Consider the following 14,854-nt stretch of genomic DNA (forward strand, 5'->3'; position numbering starts at 1 on the left):
GTCTGCAGGACCCCATCACCCCAGCAATGGAACCACCAGGTCACACTTCCAGTCTGGTGTGAGGATCCCCGTGCAAATCCTAGAAATCAGGAAACCCAGCCCATGTCTTAACGTGGTTAGGGAGGCACGTCCTTTGGGCCAGGTGTGCTGTGGAACCACATCTGCTATCTTCAGGATGCCCATGGCCAGGTCACACCATGTGACTAGGCCTGTTTCCTCGTCTGTTCTCTAAAGTCCACTCAAACTCTGAACTTTGATTCTGGGTGTATCCATTCTGGTACATCTTGATTTCTGTTTTGCCTCCGAAAGGTATCTATGTTTTTATGAAAAAGCCAGCTATTTCTGTAAGAAAACACTGAAATGAAATAAGCAACTTGAAGTGAGTTCAAGGTGAGACTCTTCCTACCTGTGACCCAAACAATTCTGGAAGAGTGTTAAAAAAAAACTTTCTCCCCTGTGACCCTGCAGGAAGGAGCTGAGCAGTGGGAAGGGGTTGGGTGGCTGTACAGATGCTGACCCATGCCCACCCCTCTGCCCAGGGCTCCTGACAACTTGAGGGGACGGGGAGGCCACCACATCACCTGCAACACTTGGTCCTCTGTGTCCAGGCACCGGATCCCTGGATTCTTCACTAACCCTGAGCTTGCAGGACAGGGGCCGAGCGGGTGACCCAGGAGGCTGGCAGGGCCCCAGCCTGGGCCTTTTCTCTGGCTGAGGGGCAGGGCAGATACTCCCAGCTGCCCCTGCAGAAAGAGCACAAAACACTTGGGGTGTGCACATGTATCATTTTGACAAAGCAATTCTAACATGGGAATACTTGGGCACGACCTAAAAAAAAATCAAGCTTTCAACTCTCAAATACTGATTAAATGAGATGCAAAACGGGCAACTTGGCCCACCTGGGAGCCCAACTCTGGTCTAATTGCTTTGCTGGGGCCCATGTGACTGGGGTTGGGAACCGGACTGTCTGTGGTCCTCTGCTGACACCTCTGGCTCCACCAGGGGGTGGGGGCCGGGGAGAGCAGGTAGAGACGACCATGATCTGCAGGTCCCACCACCAGTGAGACTCTACCAGGGACATGCTGGGGACACTCTGTGCTCTTTTCCACCAGCCCCACTGGGCAGTGAGGAATGTGGGGACAGCCTGGGCTGCAGAAAGGCCAAAGATTTCCTGGGCCATCAGCCTGAACTGGAAGGATTCAGCCCCCTCCCCAACCAGTCACTCCACCCGTACCTCCTTGGGTGCTGCCCAGGGGGCTAGGCCGGCCTGGGGTCTCCAAGCACACTTCTGTCCGGGGAGCCTGGGACCTGCCTCCCGTCTTCTCCTCTGCTTTTCCTGCTGGTCAAACACCAGGTCAGGCCTGGACTGAGAAGCGAGGTGGCCTGGGGTAGCAGGCAGTGTTTCCAGCTTTCTTGGCAGGACAACCTCGAAGTTCTCCCAGGTGGAGTCTCACTTCTGACACTTTTATGTTTATTGCCAGATTTTAAAAAGGTTTATTATTTACATGCAGTGTAAGACCCTGGCATTAAGCTCTGGATTGCCAAGGCGTCCATTTCAGAAGATGTCCATCTCACATAAACATACTGCCAGGGGTATGACAGCTCCTGGCCAGCAACCAGGGAGGATCCAGGCTGCCCCACCCCCGGGAAGGGTCCCTCTTTCAGAAAGCCTGGATGACCTAGATCAGTGGTCAGCAAACTGCGGCTCACGAGCCACATGCAGCTCTTTGGCCCCTTGAGTGTGGCCACAAAGTTTCAATCGCACTGTACGTGCGCGCCCACACGTGGTATTTTGTGGAAGAGCCACACTCAAGGGGCCGCAGTTTGCCGACCACTGACCTAGATAACTGACCGTCTGAGAGACACTGCTTCTCCCTTCCTGCGTCCTGATTCCCACTCTCATGTTTCAAATTAGCCAATAAAGAGTGAACCCACCAAACCCTAGACACCCACCACGACGGTGACCAAGACAGAGCACCAGGCCCTCGTGCTCTTTCCTCTCTCGTGACCTGAGTATAAATCCTGCTCCTTAAAGTTCTCTGATGGTTTTGCTGAAGTGCGTCCTATGATCTTAAGCAGCACAGGGTGGCCCAGCCAGAACACTGGCCCAGGTGGAGGGATTGGTGGGGTTTGTACTGAGAAAGAAGGCTGGGTGAGCGCCTCAGGCATTCCTAGAGAGAGTATCACTATCCACAGGCTGGGCCCACACAACAGCGTGTGTGTGTGTGTGTGTGTGTGTGTGTGTGTACACATTAAGTGTATATAATACATACATATTATATATACTAGATGCCTGATGCACAAAATTTGTGCATGGGTAGAGTAACTAGGCCTGGCTGGCCATCAGGGCCAATCTGTGGGGTGATCAGGGGCCCCCTGCTGGCACCCGCCTTGGCTGGCCTGGGGTCTCCGGGCTGGGGGCAGCTCCTGGGTTGAGCATCTGCCCCCTGGTGGTCAGTTCACGTCATAGTGACTAGTCATTCGTCGTTGGGTCGGTTTACATATTAGGCTTTTATTATATAGGATAACACTAGAGGCCCGGTGCACAAATTGGTGCATGGGGTTGGGAGGATGGACCGCAGGAGGTTGGCAGCAGGCTCCAAGGAGGGAGCCAGCCCTCAGCCCCCCTGGGAAAGGGGCCGCCACCCACCCCCCAGTTCCTCATCCCAGCCCAGGGCCCAAAGGCCCCGGAAGGGTCAGGAGAGGAGGCAATAGTAGCTGGATGCCAACGCCTACCCTGCCCCGCCACTGGACGGTTCCCGGCCTCCTGCCTCCCCTCTCCTCCTTCCCTGGCTGCCACCACTGTGGGTGAATGGCCCCCAGGGAAGGGAGAGGACAGATGGGAGCGAGACAAACCCTTGTGTCGAGGGCTGACTTTTAGTACATCACAGCGAGGGAGCTGCTCTACTACGTACAAAACCCCAACCCAGAAGCAGGTGGTCTGGAAGGTTTAGCACCAGGGGCTGATGCTGATGGGGGCCAACCAGAGGTGGGGGAGGGGGAGGGACCATGGGCTACTGGCCTGCCACTGGAGGTTGGCTGTGGGAGTGCGCTGACCACCAGGGGACAGCTCTTGCATTGAGCGTCTGCCCCCTGGTGGTCAGTGTGCATCACAGTGACTGGTGGACCAGTTGTTCCGGTCATAATGGTTGCTTAGGCTTTTATATATAGAGAGAGATTATAACATATATATTAAGTTCATGGCTAGGTTTTCTAATCAAATACACTCATTTAACCCTCCTGGAACCCTGAGTGCCTCAATAGCCCCACCTTCTCTCTCGTATACAGCTCATCTTACAGGGAACTCAAGCATGACAAAAGCAGAGAATTTTCTGGCAAGAGTCAGACAAAGTGACAGGTGGGACTCAGAGAACCCAGCCTCTGGACTGTGGTCCTCCTGGGGACGTGCCCCACTCAGGAGGCCCCAGGCTCACCTGTCCTGAGACCGAAGTGGTCCCTGGGCTCTGTTCTCCTTGGACCTTCACCAGGGCTTGGGGTCGGAGGGCCAGGTCTCTTGCTGCTGGGAAGAGGGTCCCTCTCTGCATCACAAAGCTGGTATCAGGGTGGGGGCCTCAGCCTGGGGCATAGCTTCCTGTCTCCCTCTCCCCCACAAGCTTACCCTGCAGTAGTGGCTGCCAGAGCTCAGGCTCCAGCCTTGGGTCTTCCCCTTCTGAGCTGCTGAGGCTGGAGCTGGAGCTGGAGCCAGTGACGGTGCCGGGGCCAGGGCTGGGGCTCGGGCTGGGGCCGGGGAGGGCCAAGCATGTGAAGCGCAGGGGCCTCCCAGGCAAGATCCCCTTCAGAGAGTTCTCCAGGCAGTGAAGCGGGGAGGGTGTGGTGGCTGTCCCTGGGCAAATGACAGAAGAACCTTCTGTCCATCAGCTTGACAGGTAGGAGGACCCTCTGCCTGAATGAACAGGCGCACAGCCCAGTCACCGGCCCCAGACCAGCTCCGGTGGACCTGAACATCCTCTCTGCCATGACGGTGGAGAGAAGTGAAGCCAGAGCCTGGCTAGGCCCCCAACCCCTGTGGAAATCCAGCTGGGGAACTTTCTGGAAGACTCAAGTTACTGAAAGTCACTAGTAGTCGGTTCCAGCCAGGCCCTGGGTCCTCCTACTCCACTCCCTCAGGACCAGTGTCCAACAGCAGAGACTCAGTTAAGCCCACAGGAAGCCCCCAAAATCAGCTCTTGCCTGGTAGGAGTGTCAGAAACACCATATTTATTCACACAAGTCAGAGCCTACTAGCACTTTGGCAGGTCAAGGACAGAATTCTGCTTCAAGTTAAACACAGTGGCCACAGCAGCAGAGGGAGCCCCTGCACTCACTCACGTGCTCAGCTGGCAGCCTGGGGAACGAACGGGTGTGTGACAGGGAAGGAAGAGGAACAGAGACGGAAGGGAAATCGATTCCCTCATCAAAGACTCTGTTTGGAGCGAAAACATCCCAGGAAGTGCTGAGGGCAAATGTGAGCTCACCGTCCTGGAGCCACCTCCATGGTCCTGGCCTGGTGGCCACGTGGTCTTTGAGCCCTCGCTGGCAGCAGGCGGGGACACTGCTAGAGGTGAGTGCCTGTGGGCTGGCTGGCCGCAGGCTCCTGGTGGGCACGGCCCCCCTAAGATGGACTGGTTCACACACCTCTCTCCTCAGTCCTGTTTTAATGAGAGGCCCAAAGGCCTGTCAGCCCCAGGGCTCTGTGTTGGCACCAAGGAAACAAGTCAGTGGACAGAAAACTGTCATCGTTGTACTCTCGGGCACACGTGTTCCAGGTGCGGAACACACACCAGCCCTGCAGATGTTCCCAGGGGCACCTAAATCCTCTGGGATCTCTTCAGACCCAGCTACCTGCACTCCTGGGAGCCCCACAGCCCAGTGACTATGCCAGACCCAAGCATATGGGGCCAGGACAGCCACAGTCGAAAGACGCTCCTCCACAGCCAAGGCCAGGCTCAGTCCTGAACTCAGCAGCAGAGAGCCCTGCCCCGACTGCACCCGCCATGCAGAGGCGGGCAGTGCTCTCTGGCTTTCTGGCCTCACACTAGCCTCTGCCCAGGTCATTTCCCGAGAGTCTTTTCTTTTTAAAAAAATATTTTTATTGACTTCAGAGAGGAAGGGAGAGGGAGAGAGAGATGGAAACATCAATGATGAGAATCACTGATTGGCTGCCTCCTGCATGCCCCCTACAGGGGATCAAGCCCACAACCTAGGTATGTGTCCTTGACCGAGATCAAACCCAGGACCCTTCAGTCCGCAGGCTGTCGCTTTATCCATTGAGCCCAACTGGCTAGGGCCAGAGTGTCTTTTCATCTCAGGGGTGAATGTGGCCCTTTTCCTACTCCTAGACCCCCCGCAACCATGCTTTACCTTCCTTGTCTGACATCCAGTTCTTGGGCTCCACTCTCTGTGGTTCTCTGTCCCCTGCAGAGGACCAGGACCAGGTGGGCTGTGACCTGGGCACAGATATCTCCCTGAGACAATTCTCCAGGCGCTGGAGTGGGGCACTACGGACTGGAATTCCTATGAAAACCCAACATTTGTAGTGTCAGACAGTCAGAGCTCAGTGTCTGCGAACCCCAGGGACCTTGCCTGCACTGTGTCCAGGGCAGCTGAGCCCAGGGGAGGAGGCACAGAGCACTGGACCTGTCATGGCAGTGCAGGATACCTGAACTCAGGACCTGGCCCCAAGCATGTGTCAGTCCAGGCTCTGAGTGGCCCTGCTCAAGCTGGACCAACATGTCTTGGCCGCCTATTTGGAAGTCAGGTCAGTGGACTGTGATAAGGGCACCCAGGTCTGCTGCCAGCATGGGCACGGGGACCTGACTAGGATATGCTGGACACCACAGTGGGCTGGGACGCCTCCCACCTTTTCCCAGGGTTGATCCCGAGCCTTAGGCTGGCCAGCTCACCTTTTTCAGGCCTACGTCCCTGGCTGCCCTCAGAGATCTGGAAATCCAGGTCCCCATCAGTACTGCTGGATGAGGAGAAGCTGGTGGGGGTGCTGTGGGGACCTGGGGCGAGGGCAGGGCCATCTCTGACAAACCCTTGCAGACCCAGAGCCGGAAGAGACCCCATAGTCAGTCCTGCAGGAAACAACACAGCTGGCATCATGGGAAAACCACTAACAAAGAGGTCCCTGGGTCCCGAGCTGTAGGAAGATGCCCAGGAGCCCTGCCCCAAGGATCTTCCACTGGGGTCTCTCTTTGGTTAGGGAGCTCACAGCACTGATTAAAATACCACAGCATGTTAACCCACATGACCCCAGCCATTGGTCTCAGGGGGCTAGAGTAAGAGCTCTTAGAGAAGGCAGTGGGCAGGAACAGTTTAACTGACTTCCACCCAATTCAGGAGCTGTTAGAGGGCAGGCATGAAAGAGACTGGGGGTGGGAGGGAGGGGAGAAGGGCTTGCACTTTACGAGACCCAAAGAGGAGGACATAACAGTGTCCTCAGCAACGCGCCCCTCACCCCACCCCACCCGTGTGCTGTGCAGGGACAAACGCCATCCCCAGGGCATGGCCAAGTCTACCTTGACTGTGTGATCCTCGGGGGTTCAGCTCAGGCCTCTGAGACCCGGGGTCTCCTGGATGGGAGCTCTGGAACCAAGAGGTGGCCGGCGGCGGCTGGGGAGGTAACGACCCACTCAGGGGAATGCCCTTCAGACAGGCCTCCAGGGCTTCCAGAGGTGAGCTCGAGGCACTGCTGGCTGGGACAGGGGAGATGGCCCTATCACCATCTCTGGCAGGTCCCCTGGCCTGGCCCCAGGCTGGCTGCCCCACCCACCTTCTGCTGGGGTGAGAAGTCCTGCACCAAGTATGGGAGCCTGCCAGGCAGGACACCCTCCTTGGGGGACTTAGATCTGCTCTGTTCATATGGGGGATGACACAGACTGTCCCCCAGGCTCTGGGGCAGGTGGTAGACCCACATGTATGAGATTTCCCTGACAGTCGGGAAATCTCTGCAAGTGAAGGTCCTTATAAGGGAGGGCTCCTGGGCAAGGCTGGATTCCGGAGGGAGTGGATTAAAAGAGGGCATTAGTTGCTTGAGGACAGTGGGCTCTTCCCCTGTGGACAGGCATAACTCTATTGGGGGCTGAGAACCCCATTAGGACTCAAGCAAAAGACCCAGGTCTCACCTTGCGCTGTGGGGCCCCATCTGAGCACTTGGTCCCCACTGGTGTCTCCGTCACCCCCGGGACTGCTGGTGGCAGAGGGTCTGTGGGTCCGCCTGCGGAGCTGACAGGATGCAGGCACTGGGGGGCTCCGGGCCCAGCCATCCTCCATCTTCACAGAGAGCACACGGCCAGCGCCAGCACCGGAGCAGGAAGGACGAGTCTGGAGGGATCTGGGCCCTGCAGGAAGCCCTCCATGAGGCCCTCATGGGTTACGACAGGGTTTCCAAGTCTCCCCTCTGAGGTAGTCACACTCAGTCACCAGCACATGGACCAACTCACACTTCCTGTCCTGCCACCAGCCTTCCCTCACCCCCCTGCCCCTCAGAGGGGCACCTCTAGAGGTTTCCAGAGGAGCCAGGTCAGTCCTCCCAGGGAGCACCTATCAGGTCTTTCCTCCAAGGCCAGCACACCTGTCTCCATTAGACTTTCTCAACGTCCCGAGAAGCTGCGGAGCACAGGAGAGCTGAGAGTGTGGAAATACTATCCCAGCCTAGTAGGACATGATGAGAACCCCCACATCCAAATTATGCCCCAAATGTCTACTGGGCTGAGCTCTGTCTTCTGTTCTCAGTCTCCTTCCCCTACACCAGTGGTCGGCAAACTCATTAGTCAACAGAGCCAAATATCAACAGTACAACGATTGAAATTTCTTTTGAGAGCCAAATTTTTTAAACTTAAACTATATAGGTAGGTACATTGTTATTAACTTAATTAGGGTACTCCTAAGGCTTAGGAAGAGCCACACTCAAGGGGCCAAAGAGCCTCATGTGGCTCGCGAGCCACAGTTTGCCGACCACTGCCCTATACCATCCCTTCCTTCCTTCTGGAACTCCTGGCTCCTACTCTAAGAGCCGATCTGGACTGATGAAGCAACTCTTTCGTGACTTGACAATCCCCAACATCTGGCCACTCCAACCAACACACAGGAATGTGGCCTGAGTGTCTCACTGTGAGGGTCACCCACGGCCCTGCCTAGAGCAGAGGAAGGAATGGATGACGTCCAAGGCCCTCCCAGTGCAGCCAGTGCCTTTACCTCCAGAATTCCTTCCCCAGGCCCCCAGATCCTCCTGCAGCCGAGGTTCCCCTGCTCCTGAAGGGCTGGGGTGCGTGTCCTGGGCCACTGGGATCTCCTTCAGACAGTTCAGCAGCCCCTGGAGGGGACAATCCCCAGACGCTGCCTCTGTTTTCACTACAGGAAAAAGCAACACATTTCCACCCTGAGCCCAGTGTCCTCAGTCTTTGTGAAAACAACAGGTGGGCAATCCAGGTAGGCAGGTAAGAGTTCAGGGCCAGAAATCTGGAGGTGTGGGTCATCTGTAACTCATTCAGTTTTGCACAGGCCACTGTCGTCTTGGTGGCAGGTTTAAAATCTCTGTCTCCATACCTCCCAGAACTGGACAGAAAAGAGAAGGGACGATAAAGGCAGAGCACACGGTGTGACTCTGAACACAAACGAAGGAATGGGCTGATGGGTCGCTGCTTGTAGACAGTTCTCCTGGCCCTGAACAGGACTTATATTGAGGAGGCCAAGCCTTTTACACGCACGCACGCACGAATGCACACGCACATTACTGTACTTAAGCCTCACACAGCCCTCTTAGGCGGAAACAATGACCCTCTTTTACAGATGGCGAAACTGAGGCTCAAGACTTCAGGAGTCTTGAGTCTGCACAGTTAACAGATGTCAGACTCCAGGACAGGCATTCCTCGCCCCATCATACTGCCCTGATCGCCCAATTCCACGGTAAGTGTCGAACTCACTCAGCACATCCTCCTCTGACATCCCACAAACGGGCGCGTAAAGAACACAAAAGGATCCAGGGTCTGCTTTGAGTTTCCTTCTACCAGCTGCCTACATGCTATTCTAAAAAGCCACCTGGCTCCAGAAATATGACCCTGATGATATGCAGCAGCCAAGTCGAGAATGATCCTTCAGGAAGACACTCGATTTAAAGGGAAATAGCTCTAGAAAGCCAATTCGAGTTTTAGAGGCTTCAGAAACCTTGGCCTGAGACAGGTCCATAGGACTCACCTCCCCAGGGTGGGCTCCCAGGTCCCAGCTCCACCCGGGTTAGCCGTGACATGTCCAGGCCTGGGACAGGAGGCGGTAAGCTCGAGGACGCCTCAGGGTGCTGGGGCCCAGGCACAAGGATTTCCTTCAGGCAGTTGATGAGACCTTGCAAGGGGCTGCTCCCAGAGGTTCCTGTGGGACCTGAAAGATCGGCCAACGTCAGTGCAGCCCTGATGGTGGCAGCTGTGAGATGACAGGGCATTTGAGATCCCCCACCTGTGAGAATGGGAGGGCCCCTGCTCTGTTGGGTTGTCTAGAGGCTGAGATGGGAGAGGACATGCCTCCATTTCCCTATCCCACTCAGCTCCAGGACAGACCCACTCTCAGGAAAGCCAGCCTCTCACCTGCTCCTGAAGTCCCTCTCTGCTGTTTTCTGTGGCTCTTCCTTCTGCTAGGGCTACAGGTGAGAGGACTGCATTTCCCGTCTGGGGCTCCAGGGCCTTCCTTCTCCATAGGCTCCTGTGTGTCTACAGTTTCTGTAGCAAGAGAGACAGGAAGGCCATTCCAGCCCTGGCTCCTGACCCCAGGGAATTGCCCAGATCTGGTATCCACAGAGGGAGAGGCCTCTCCAGCCCCCAAATTCCCAGGGGGCAACCTGAACTACTTGTAGAGCCAGCTCCTACAAGGCTTGCTTCCTCCTGGGATAATTGTAAATACCAAGACTGTTCACTCCAAATGCCTGGGACCCTCCCCCAACTCCAGCCTCTGACTTTGGCTCAGCAAGTGACACCAGCAATCTCAACATACAGGCCCTCATTCTGCACTCATGTTTGTCAAATGTGGAGTCTTGGAAACCCCAGAGCAAATCTACCAGGCGACACTTGAAGCCACAGGCCCATTGGGGTATGTTTTCCAGGAGTACCAATTTTATTCCATATTAATTTAAAATATTTTTAATAAAACAGATATTTAGACAAATGTAAAAATTGAAAAAAATAAAGTGAGATCCCCCAGAGAAATTCTGATAACTACCCTTGCCCTCTTCTGCTCTTTTTTTTTAAAATATAATTTATTGATTTTTTTTTTACAGAGAGGTAAGGAGAGGGATAGAGAGTTAGAAACATCGATGAGAGAGAAACATCGATCAGCTGCCTCCTGCACACTCCCCACTAGGGAAGTGCCCGCAACCAAGGTAGATGCCCTTGACCGGAATCGAACCTGGGACCCTTTAATCCGCAGGCCGACGCTCTATCCACTGAGCCAAACCAGTTAGGGCCCTCTTCTGCTCTTAGGGTTGCCTTAATGAGAAGGTCTGAGAATCAGATCAGATATGCACAGGTATGTTACCTGCTGATAGGCTTGTATGTCAGCAGCGGCCCCCACTTATGTGCATCATCAGCGTGAGCACACAGTACTCCATGAGCAGGGCTGGGTGACAGGCCACCCGGGCACTGAGCACCACACCTCCTCTTTGGTTCACAGACAGAGGCTGAGCACTTGTCCTGCTCTCCAGGGAGCTTGTCCCCATTTAGCAACAAGGGAAACCAAGTCTTAGAGAAATGAATAGGGCAGTGATGGTGAACCTTTTGAGCTCAGCGTGTCAGCATGTAGAGAAACCCTAACTTAACTCTGGTGCCGTGTCACATATAGAAATTTTTTGATATTTGCAACCATAGTAAAAAAAAGACTTATATTTTTGATATTTATTTTATATATTTAAATGCCATTTAACAAAGAAAAATCAACCAAAAAAATGAGTTTGCGTGTCACCTCTGACACGCGTGTCATAGGTTCGCCATCACTGGAATAAGGCATGGGCCCGGTTCTCCTGAATCCAGAGTTGGAACCTGCCCCCACTGAGTCACACTCACTGATGGGGAGAGGGCTTCCCTGCCTCCTGGCTCCGGGTGAACTGCTGGACGATGAGCTACTGCTGGGCTGGTGGACGGGCGTGTCTGGAAGGCAGTTGAGCAGGCCTTGGAGAGGGCAAGTTGCCACCGTCACAGCTGCTATCGGGAGGAGAGAGAGGACCCTGGAAGCTGAGATTGATGCCCAGCAGGTAAAGTGCTCCATTCCGGCCCTTCCTTGCCATATTCCACTAACAGGACATCAGTAAGCTCTGCCTTGTCACTCCTGAGCTTAAAATGTCGACTCACTGTCACAGTCTTGTTCTGATTAGATCCCTCCCACCCACCCCCCCTTTCTATTTCGGTTACTATCAACAGAGCAGACTCAAAGGAACCCTATAGGCTCGGGCTGATGGGGAAAGCCCCTGAGGAGGTGAGGCCTGAGCTGGGAAGGGCCAGTGAGAAGGAGAGACTGATGAGGTGGGAAGAGCACAGGCTGGGAGGGGGACCTTTGTCCCCACTGGCCATTCAAACAAGGCACAGCGTAGCCTTCCTCACCTTAGAACAGGACTGGCTTCACCTGCCACGCAGGGCACAACGTGACGTGGCCACAGGATGTGGATGAAGCCATGTAGAAACCACTGTGAGAAAACTCAGAGGCTGCTGTTCCATCAGCTCTCCATGTCTGAGGCAGGCACGCTGCCAGGGCATTCATGAAATGGAACGACTCCACCTAGGGTCTGGCAGCAGCTAGGCAGGCACACAGCACACACATGGCACTGCTCACAGCTTAAACTTCACCTTGTGGAGTGCAAAGGGTGCCCTGCATTCCGACTTACCTTCGGGGTTCGCCTGTTCCCCATCCAGGCCGGCTCTCCCGCTCTCAGAGCCGATTTCCCCAAACAGGAACCCCGGAATCTCTTTCACCAGCTGCACTAGGGCGGTGAGGTGCAGGCTGTGCTGGGGTGCTCCTCCTGCTGGAGAGGCCACAGTGAATCCCCACTCCCTACGTCAGCTCCGCACTCACACTGCTGTATGCATTTCATGTGGTCCCGCAACCACATAAGGAGCGGCCGACGGCTATGAGATAAAGAGGACCAGGCTCAGGCCTGGTGACCTGCCCACGGGCACAGCCAGGACTGGAGCTGGGACCCCGGGTAACTGGCCTCTTCTATATGCTGTCTTCATTACCTGGTACTCCTCTGAGGGGAACACCAAAGCTTGCATCCCCATCCTCTCTCACCATTGGAGCCCTCTGCCTTTCCTGGCACTGCCCCCCCTAAATCTCCAGGCCTTGCCCAGGCTGAGCTCTGGGTGCCAGCCTGTGGCAGCACCTTCGGGAACTTTAGGTGGGCTCTGCATGGGTGGTGGCAGGAAGGGAGCCCACAGAGGTGATGCACTCCAAGGGCGACCCCAGGTTTTCCCTGAGCAGATAACTCACTGGGCAAGTGTACCAAGCTCCCAGCCCAGAGGGATGAGGGGTGAAAGGTCAAGGTGGGGTTAGGGTCAGGAGCTTGGTGGGGTGGAGAGGACTGATGTCACAGTGTCCCATGTGAAGTGGAGCTGGGAGCTAAGGTCCACATGGTGGGAGGGAAAAGAGTGAGTCCACTCGGGTCCAGGCTTCCTGGGGGGACCAGGACACCCAAAGGGGCCTGGCCCTCTACCAAGATTACTCACCTACGGCACCTCCCTTAGGAGGCTCCTGTTCCTCGCCAGCTTTGCTCCTGCTCATGGCTCCTCCAGGCTCCGCAGGAGACAGGAAGGCAGAGAGGGGGAGCAAGTCAGCTGTCCCTGAGAAGGAAGAGGGACAGTTCCCCTGGAGTGGAAGCTTGCCTCCGCCCCCTAAGCCCAAGCATGCAGGCGGCCCTGATGCCCGTACATCCATGCATCTGTTGACCCATGTGTTCGTGTGACCACCAAACCCCAAGAACCAAAGAGTGTTAGGACCCACGAAACCACCTTGCTCAGTGTTTTGCCAGCTTTTTAGCACCCCACCAAAGCAGTCCCGAACCCTAGTGTAGTCCACAGAAGCAACAATGGCGTAAAACATCAGTGAGGCCCCCCCAGCTCAGCTGAGGCTCTCAGAACACCACCTCCAGCGGCGTTTGTTTTGTAAAGGAAGATTAAGGCCTCGGCCTGGGCTGCTGGATGTAGCCCCCCTTCCACTTTCAGCTCAGGCTCTTGCTACACCTCCCCAGAAAGGCCCCAGGGCACGGCCGGCTCCTTACCCAGGGAGACCAGCGCCTGGTAGTTCTCCTGCATCACATCCCTGTAGAGTTCCCTCTGCCTCTCCCCGAGGAGCTGCCACTCCTCCTCAGAGAACCGCACGGCCAGGTCCTGGAAGGCGATGGGCACCTGCGGGCACAATCTCGGGGGAGTGGGCTGGTTCCATCCCATCAAGGTCAGGTGCACACAAAGGAGTGGGGAGCAGCAAGCATGTGGTGGGCCTCTGACACACGGGAGCAGGCAAAGGAGCAACAGCAATCAGATGGGAGTCGACTGTGTCCCCAAAATGCTATGCTGTGAATGTGGCCTTATTTGGAAAAAGGGTCATTACGGATGTAATTAGTTAAAATAAGGTCATACTGGAGTAAGCTAGGACCTTAACCCAGTATGACTGGCGTCCTTATAAGAAGAGAGACACAAGAGAAGGCCATGTGACGACAGAGGCAGAGACTGGATTGATGCAACCACAAGCCAAGGAATGCCCAGGGCCACCAGAAGCTGGGCAACTGAACCCTAAAAAGCAAAACCACGGATTAGGGGAAGCTACTATATATTAATGCGGACCAGTAGTTTTATTGCTAGCTTTACCCAGTGGCCAAATAAGTTTCTATTGAATGAGTACAAAAAACGTTTTACATAAATGTTAAAGGCACGCTTTAAAATTAAATAGCCATTGCAGTTTGAAGTTATTTATTACATGTTCTTACAAGCTAATATCTTTTTAAAGTATGATACTTTGCAAAACACTGTGTAATATGAAGTGAGAATTCTCCTGACCCGTCCACAATGTGTTAAGGATCTGGTCTCGTCCGATTTATCTATCTGTCCTCTGTGAGTTTGGTTAGTAAAAGTCAGTTCCCTGAGAACCATAACCTAGGGGTGTAACAATCAACATCAGGCTCTGCCCCCACAAAACAAGAGTTCCACCCAGACACACCGTCCGGAGGCCAGTAAGAAGAATCAAATCAGGACGGCCTTGGATGTTCATTTCTTCTCCAACTTCTGGTAGCTCAACACAGAGCTGACTCGGCAGGTCTGAGTTAAATCCAGGGAAGAACATGCTGATAGTATGGACATACCGAGTTATGGAGGGTCCACCTTTCTAACAAGGCCACTCCCGGGACCAGGGATATTGGCTGACCCCTGCCTGGACTCCTCTCTAGGTAACTCATGCCATGCTGTGAACAGCGGCAGCCTGGACACCTCCTATCTGATGACAAGAGCTGGGGGTTGTGGGCATGTACAACTTCCCCAACACACCCATTTCCATGTACCAGGTGCCCCAGCCACCCAGCCAGACTCTCCGCTCCATCGGCCTCCCTCCTCTGCCCTCTCTAACTTTAACACCCACACACTAAGGGTACCTGCCGGCCCATTTGAAATGAATAAAACTAAAAAAAAATAAAGAAAAAAGACCGTACCCTTTTATGTAATGACTAGGGGCCCGGTGCACGAAATTCGTGCACTGGGTGGGGGTGGGGGGTAGTGTCCCTCAGCCCAGCCTGCCCCCTCTCACATACTGGGACCCCTCAGGCGTTGACCCCCATCCCCCTCCAATCGCAGGATCGGCCCCTTGCCCAGGCCTGACGCCTCTGGCCCAGACA

General features: G+C 54.9%; 1 protein-coding gene across 6 annotated transcripts in view; it reads right to left on the reverse strand.

Annotated features, from left to right (window-relative positions):
• KRBA1 (KRAB-A domain containing 1) overlaps positions 1–13,852 on the reverse strand; it is a 16,298-nt gene extending 2,446 nt beyond the window's left edge. Inside the window, exons 1-16 of one of the 6 annotated variants that reach the window (XM_006777149.2) lie at positions 13,253–13,852; positions 12,702–12,815; positions 11,864–11,998; positions 11,049–11,216; positions 9,582–9,713; positions 9,199–9,378; positions 8,200–8,355; positions 7,128–7,343; positions 6,522–6,698; positions 5,904–6,077; positions 5,362–5,514; positions 4,476–4,649; positions 3,620–3,844; positions 3,435–3,539; positions 1,235–1,339; positions 582–743 (exon numbers count right to left, since the gene is read on the reverse strand). In XM_006777149.2, the coding sequence (XP_006777212.1) occupies positions 582–743; positions 1,235–1,339; positions 3,435–3,539; positions 3,620–3,844; positions 4,476–4,649; positions 5,362–5,514; positions 5,904–6,077; positions 6,522–6,698; positions 7,128–7,343; positions 8,200–8,355; positions 9,199–9,378; positions 9,582–9,713; positions 11,049–11,216; positions 11,864–11,998; positions 12,702–12,815; positions 13,253–13,421 (2,545 nt within the window). In that variant the 5' untranslated portion in view covers positions 13,422–13,852. Of the gene's footprint in view, positions 1–581; positions 744–1,234; positions 1,340–3,434; positions 3,540–3,619; positions 3,845–4,475; positions 4,650–5,361; positions 5,515–5,903; positions 6,078–6,521; positions 6,699–7,127; positions 7,344–8,199; positions 8,356–9,198; positions 9,379–9,581; positions 9,714–11,048; positions 11,217–11,863; positions 12,002–12,701; positions 12,816–13,252 lie in introns of all 6 variants that reach the window. The other 5 variants (XM_006777151.2, XM_006777150.2, XM_015572710.1 and 2 more) reach the window with 5 other exon arrangements.
• Between the last annotated feature and the right edge of the window lie 1,002 nt (positions 13,853–14,854).

Source organism: Myotis davidii, unplaced genomic scaffold (genome assembly GCF_000327345.1).
Source record: "Myotis davidii unplaced genomic scaffold, ASM32734v1 scaffold49, whole genome shotgun sequence".
NCBI lineage: Eukaryota > Metazoa > Chordata > Mammalia > Chiroptera > Vespertilionidae > Myotis > Myotis davidii.